General features: G+C 56.0%; 1 protein-coding gene across 7 annotated transcripts in view; it reads right to left on the reverse strand.

Annotated features, from left to right (window-relative positions):
- The window catches only part of SLC35C2 (solute carrier family 35 (GDP-fucose transporter), member C2), an 11,072-nt gene extending 5,170 nt beyond the window's left edge, over positions 1–5,902 (reverse strand). For 3 of the 7 annotated variants that reach the window (XM_014536362.1, XM_014536359.1, XM_014536360.1), the window contains exons 1-4: positions 2,586–2,953; positions 1,849–1,999; positions 952–1,015; positions 130–246 (exon numbers count right to left, since the gene is read on the reverse strand). In XM_014536362.1, coding sequence (XP_014391848.1) covers positions 130–246; positions 952–1,015; positions 1,849–1,999; positions 2,586–2,705 — 452 coding nt within the window. In that variant the 5' untranslated portion in view covers positions 2,706–2,953. Of the gene's footprint in view, positions 1–129; positions 247–951; positions 1,016–1,848; positions 2,000–2,585; positions 2,954–5,086 lie in introns of those variants that run through there. The other 4 variants (XM_014536363.1, XM_014536361.1, XR_001361284.1 and 1 more) reach the window with 3 other exon arrangements.
- Positions 5,903–7,200: the final 1,298 nt, after the last annotated feature.

Below are 7,200 nucleotides of genomic sequence, written 5' to 3' on the forward strand. Positions count from 1 at the left end.
CTAAACTTCTTGGTAGTGCCCAGTGCTCGGTCCTTCCTCAGCTTCTGTCGGGAGCTTCTGCCCCTGGGCTGGGTTCCTCTCTTCTGTCACAGTGACGAGCCGCTGCTCAGACCCCCTTCTCATGCTTACCACCTGAGGGGGGAGGAGGGACTCAGGGGATGCTGGGGCCTCACCAGCTCCTCCAGCTTGAAGATCAGAGAGAAGATCAAGATGAAGAGGACGGCTGAGGATTTGGTCATTGTGTACCTGGAAGCGAAAATGACCACAGTGCACGGCTGGAACCCGGGGCTCAGACCCGCCATCCGGAACGGACCCCACAGTACAGCCAGTGGGCTGGAAAGGGGGGAGCTTCCTGACTTCCCTGAGGGCCACAGGCTCTGCTCAGGGCAGGAGGACAATCTGGGTACAAAAGACCAAAGGAAGGTGGCCCGAGTCATCTGGCCGATTCGTGACCTTTAATCGAAGGAATCTCCGAGGCCTGTAATTATCAGCAGGAGGAAAGGCTGCAGGTTTGACCCTGAGCTCACCGAGGCCTATTATCACCCGCCCTCAGCGGAGACCAGGACAAGGAAGAAAGGATGAGAGGAGAGAAAGAGGAGGCAGGGACTGTGCTCTCTGAGGCACAACCCCGGAGGTAAGAAGTCACTGCCGGCCTCCCCTCTGCAGCTGCGTGCACTGCACGCGGACATGCCTTCCTCCCCGGCCACGGCCGCCCGTTCTGCTTGAGCCCCTGGCTTCCCCAGGCCGCCCGGCAGCGGGCCCAGCATCGACTGTGCCCAGCGTAAGGAAGAGGCTGGTGAGTTTCTGGAAAGCTGCTGGGTGTCAGGGAGGAGCTCAGAGAGGACGCTGGTCCCAGAGAGTGGTGCAGTGGCTGGCTTGTCGGTCAGGGGTGCAGCCAGCCAGCCGGACGGGCAGAGAGAACGTGCACCTGAGGGAGGTGGCAGTACTCACAGTGAGACGGTGATATAGAGGAAGCTCCAGTTGGACAAGCCCACGTCAAGTGCCGTAGCCAGCGCTGTGGAGACACAGGGCGCCCACCGGACACGCCGGGGAGAAAGGGCAGGTGGCATGGGGGCACCAGTGATTAGAACACTTCCATGAGTCCCCTCACTTTCTCTGGGGCCTTTAGGCCTTCCCTTCTACCCAGCAACTAAAAGGTTAACTCAAAAAAAGGGGGGGAGGTCTGCTCCACATTCAGGCTATAGTGCATTCTGACTGGCTGGGGCCTGTGTCCTTCCCACTTGCTTAATTTTTTGCATACCCCCCTGCTGACAGATATAATCTGATCCTGCAAACGCTTCAGAGTGGTCACACGGAGGAGGACCTGGCCCTCCAGGATCTGACCCCTTCCACCCTCTCACTTCCTCGCACCAATGTTGAGTCCTCAGCGCCCCAAGATACTTTCAGTTCCCTTGCAGACTCCCACATGCACTAAACCCCTCCCCTCCCCGGACTGCCCGGTCCCACTCGCCCTCCAGGTCTCAGCCCACTCAGCCCTTGCTCTGGGGAGCCCTCCCTGCCTAGCACCGTGGGCAGGGACTACACGCTCTGCTCACCACTACCTCCAGGCCTGAAACACAGCTCAGTGTGCCTGTTCAAGGTCAAGGGAGCTACAAGGCTACTGCTGCACTGGGGCTTCTGTGTGGTGTGCGTGGGGGAAGCGGGAAGATGGAGAGTACATATGGGCAGATGTGGGGGCGGGGAGGGCAGGCAGAGAGGAGTGAGGAAACATGGGTGGGGCAGGGAAAGAGGGGCCTAAGCTTTAGGCCAGGAAGACTTCCTTTCGTTCTAGGCCTATGGCTTCCCAAGCAGCCCTCCTCCTGCTGGGCCCTCCCCACGGGAACACACCTGTCGGAGCTACTCTTCTGAGGTAGTCGGTCCAGCTCAGCACCACGCGGGCCCTGTGGCTGGAGCACTGGACCAGCGCCCTGGACAGGGCGGAGAACAGGAAGATCACGGCCAGGTGCAGCATCGTCATGAAGAGGGGGAAGTGGAAGCTCTGTACGGGGCCCAAAGCACAGCCGGCCGGCCAGGCGCCGTTAGACAGCAGCCCTCACCGGGCTCCCCCCCTGGTGGCAGGGGCCCTAATTCGGTGCTTGCTGAGGGCTCTGCAGGGGCTTTCACCCACAGTACAATCACTTGGCATCAGAGACTTAGTCCCAATTTGGAGGTCACACCGGCAGCAGGTGGACAAATGGGGCTCAACTGTAGTTCAGTGCTATCTCCACCTTCAACAGCCTGTTAGCTACCTGCTCCAGCCCCTCCCCATGGCCCACACCCAAGGAACAGCAGCGTGGGCCAGGATGGCTGTGCCAGCTATTAGAGTATTGAACTACTTTTCTACCTGTTGGTCCACAGCTGTTGCTTAAGCTCTCCAAGTCTCCCCAGCTCATCCCCGTGGCCCCCTAATTTCCCCTCGATGCAAATATTTCGGGAGAATCCCTGGCATGGCAGTGCTGGCTGTGGGGTTCTGCCCCATCACTAACGTGACTGGCTGAAGCCCGTGCCTTCCTGTTGTTAAGTATGAGGGGCACTGCGGCCCCGCCACCTCCCTCCCGGCCCCACGGTGCAGGCCTCCCAGTCACCTTTGTCAGCCATTTGTTGTAGAAGGTGATGCCGATGGAGAAGCAGTAGTAGAGAAGGACCAGCCCCAGGGTCAACACTGCCCTCCACACAAAGGCCACGTCGAGGGCCCACCTCCCCATCTGGGGAAGCAGCTGCTCCCAGCTGGGGTCGGCGGGGGCAGGCACCTCTCCTGAAGACGAGCAGGAAGAGCCGCTGGGCCTGCGCCACGACTTTTAACAAGAACGTGGCCTGGTTAGAGGAGTTCTCTTCACTCCATGATCAGGACGGTTATCGGAGCCTGGGCGGAGTCCTCACCTAAGGGGCTGGTGGACCGAGCCAATCCTCTCCATGGTTACCGGGTGCAGGGCTCACGGTCCCAGGTCTGAGGCTAGAAGGATGAAAAGGCAGCGCTGGTGGCTTGGGCAGAGTGAGGGCCATCTGACCCCACCCACCCAGGCCTGTCCCGCAGGGAGATGGGAGCAGACAGGAGCAGGAAGGAGCCCACCCCGAGCTGAGCTCCCGGTCACATCCACTCTCTTGTCGCCTCAAGCTGTTCTCCATGAATTGCTACCAAAGTGACCTTTTTAAAACATAAATCTGATCATGTCAGACCACTGCTTAAAGCCCTTCTGCAGCTTCCAGTGCTCTTAAGATAAAGATCAAAACCCTTCTTTAGGTTAAAAAGGCCGGATCGGGCTCCTGCCGGCCTTAGCTCAGCTGCAGCCCTCGTGCCCCAGTCCCACCGGCCAGCCACCTTCAGTTCCCTGAGCAACCAGGCTCCGTCCTGCACCTGGAGGAGCCGGCGCTCTGCCCTCCCTCCATACCTTCTCAGCGCATCTACTCATCTTCAGCTCAAATGCTGCTTCCTCAGGAACCCCTCCCTCCCAATGTGAGGGGTGCCCCTGACACACAAGCTGCTCTCATAGGTCCCCCATGATTCCTCCATCGGACCTGTTCAGGGCATGATGATCTGTGTCCCTGGGAGGCGGACAGCTCCACGAAGACAGGGCCCGCCAGGTCCATGCTGGCCTTACAGCCCCACCTGGCACATTGTAAGTTCTCCATACGGTGATGACTCATTGCAGGAGAGTGGGCCTGTGGTTTCAGGGGACCAAGCTGGTCATTAAGGTGTTAAAATGGACCAGGAGCCCAGTCGGTGTGGCTCAGTAGTTGAGCATCGACTCATGTACCAAGAGGCCACCGGTCAGGGCACATGCCTGGGTTACAGGCTCGATCCCTGGTGAGGGGCGTGCAAGAGGCAGCCAATCGATGTTCTCTCTCACTGATGTTTCTCCCTCTCCCTTCCTCTCTCTCTAATAATAATAATAATAATAATAATAATAATAATCAGTAAAATGGACCAGGAAACCAACACCGACCTTGCCGTAGACTCTAACAGCCAGTGTCACAGACATGGAGCCTGCCACGGGGTCTTTCCCAACTAAACCACTCCCTGCTGCCTATCACCCAGCCAACCCCAGTGAGTGCCCGAGCATGCCAGGCCCTGGGGAGACCAGGTAGATCCCGCCCCCCCCCCCAGACCAGCATTATCCCACCTGCTGCTTCATCTGTGTCCCTCCTCCCATCTTCTCCTTTGATACGTTCCCACCCGACAGAAATGCCACTGCCTTGAAGCCTTCCTAGAACCGTCTAATCAGAGGCACCCCAACTTCCCCTCCCAGTCCTCTCTGCAGGGAGTATCAACATTGTTTCTGTACTCTGGAACCTGAGGTGTCATTTCCCCATCCCCAAGGCAAACTGGGAGCTGGCACAGGCTCATGTCCCATAGGGCACCCTCAGGCTCTGGTTCTCTTCAGGGGAACTCTGGGAACCCATGTGCTGTTCTGCAGGGACACTCCTAATTTTTAGTGAGTAGGGCTCTGAGGGGGGCAGTGCACATAACTGAGAACTGTTCTGCAGCCTGCATGACTCTGAGATTCCTGTAGGTTAAAGATCTGCTTATAAAGAACCCAACTCTGCTTTCCAGGCAACAGAGCAGTTTTTCCAAGGTTCTCCTAAGTTTTAGGTACTATGTACACTGAGGGGAGGCTGAACTGTTTTTGATAAAAGGGTACCACGAGCTCCCAGTCTGGAAAAGCCACCTGCAGCCACGGCAGGTACGGGCTTGGAGCTGCCCACGGGCTGTGGCAGGCTGCCCTGTGGCCCTCACCGCCTGCAGGTTCCACAGGAGTGGGCTGCGTCATTGTAGCTTCTAGTAGCCTGTGCTCAGGAACTCACATATTGAAACATTTTATTACCATCTACTTTCCTTTTATTTCTTTTACATTATGGGTAGGGCATTGCCAATTAAAAAAAATTATCTGTTGGTAGTTTTTTGAACCATAAGTTTCATTTTAAGATAATAAGGGGGAGGGTAGTTATCACCAAAATATTTGTCATTAAAAAGAGGGCGTAGCATCCATGAGGTTGAGAGCCACTGTGCTATTTTGCCTAACGCGGGCCCATTCCTTGAAATGCCTCTGTAAGCCGTCATGACCCAATGCGCATCGCCCCCTCTCACCTCCCCGGCTAACGCAGGATACCCGTCTGCCTCCTTGTCCTCTTCGCTTGGATGTCTAACACCAGGCGCCTCACACCCAGCCTGTCCAGAATGGACTTCTGTTCTCCAGGAGTCCTCCACCCTCCGTCAAAACCTGCTCCTCTTCCCACCCTGAGGTGGCACCACCAGTCACTAGTTGCTAGCTGCTCAGGCCAGAAACCTTGTTCTCATCCTTGATTCCTCTCTTCCCCTCAGCCCATATTCAATCAACAGGTACTGTCAGACCTGTCTTAAAAAATATCCCAAATATGGCCACATTTCCTGACCTCCACCACTACCATCCAGCCACCATTCCCTTTCTCCCCCACCCGATGCATTAGTTTCCTATATGATCCTCTCCTTCTCCCTGCACCTCCCACAGTCAGAATTCTGCTAACACAGCTAGGCAGTGGGTCCAACAGATCCCAAGGCTCATACTCCTTCCTCTAGACCAGGGTTTCTCCACTTGGCATTACTGACAATTGGAGAAGGCCTGTCCTGTGTACTGTAGGGCATTTAGCAGCATTTGACCTCTAACCACTAGATGCCTGTGGCATCCCAGACCCTCATCCCAAGTAATGACAAACAGGAACGTCTCCTGGGGGCAAAACTGCTCCCTGATAAGAAGCACTGCTTACCCCCCACAGGTGACCACAGGGCATGCTGGCACCAAGAGATCTTTCTTCTAGCACCCCCTCCCCGTGGTCCTACCCACGGCTTCCGAGCTAGGGCAGTCTGTACCCTTCTGTGAATCAACTTCTCCTACCTTCTGCCTTTGCTGCAGTTCCTGCTCCAACACTAATACCCTCCACCCTCCCCTCTTCCTTCAAAGAGCTGGTGCAGGTCCCCCACCACTAGGAAGTCCCCATGACTAACCCAGGCTCACAGGGAGCATTGTCCCAAAGTTAACAGCACTCCTTCTCTTACTACTTTCCAGAAGGTCACCTAACCCCAAACACAACAGACCTTGGCTAGCAGGGCTCTTGGAAATCACCTGGCCACTTACTCAGTGTGCATTTATTGAGCACTCCTGTATACCAAGCATTGGAGACAGAAATCTGTAACCGATAAGGTCCCCACCCTTATTCTGCAATAAGGGAAACCAGTCTTAAAAGAGCAAATGCTCTTTCAAATCTCACTTGCCCAGGAAAGGAATCCCATATTCTGCCTTTCTTTCCTCAGGGGCAGCGTAGCTCGGGGCAGCCGCCACATCAGTTGGTGTATCACCATAGCATGTTCCCAACTAGGACATGGGCAGCGCAGCTCAGGGCTCAGAAGTGTGGCCCGGAGTGAGAAAGACCTGGGATCCAATCCTGGCCCCTCTCCTTACTATTTCATGACCCAAGTTACTGACTTCTGGACCTCAGTTTCCCCAACTGTAAAGGAGGATAAAATCATGAGCCTCCTGGGAGGGGAGTCAGTGGCATCAGGTACAGCGCGGGGTGCTGGCTCGCGGTAGGGGCTTACCCCCTCCCGGTCCGTGAACCGTCCCCAGCCTGTCCCCACGGCCCCACCGAGTCACTTGTCCCTTCAAGGGCCAAGTCTCTAGTCTCACCAGCATCTTACACGACTGACCACATCCTCCTCCAGGGACAGCCTCTTGGATATCACACCACACTCTGCAGAGTTTCCTCTGCTTCTCTGGGCTCCTTCTTGGTCAACCCAACCTATACAAACCGGAGCCTGCCGCTGGAACCTGGCTTCTGTTTTCTATCTTGATTCTCATCTTGCGTAATCTCATCCCACTGAGCGACGTGCCAACGATTTCTAAGTTCCTTACATCAGCTCCACCCTTTCCTACTGGCTCCGGGCCAGGCCATCTAACTTGGGTTCCACTCAAGACACCTGAAATTCACGGTGCCCCCAGCCGAGTCCTTGAGTCACGCCCCCAACATCACTAGTAAATGCCAGCATAGCACAGCTGATTCCTCACGCCGAACCCCCCAAATCCATGGCAGAAGCTACCCTTTCCCCAAGCCTGTCCTGTCAGTTCCGTCTCCAATACACTTCTCCACCGTCTGTGCTTCTCTCTACTCCACCATCGAGTCTAACCACAATTACCTTTTACTACTGACTGCAACGTCTCCCCTCCCCGC

Source organism: Myotis brandtii, unplaced genomic scaffold (assembly GCF_000412655.1).
Source record: "Myotis brandtii unplaced genomic scaffold, ASM41265v1 scaffold161, whole genome shotgun sequence".
Taxonomy (NCBI): Eukaryota; Metazoa; Chordata; class Mammalia; order Chiroptera; family Vespertilionidae; genus Myotis; species Myotis brandtii.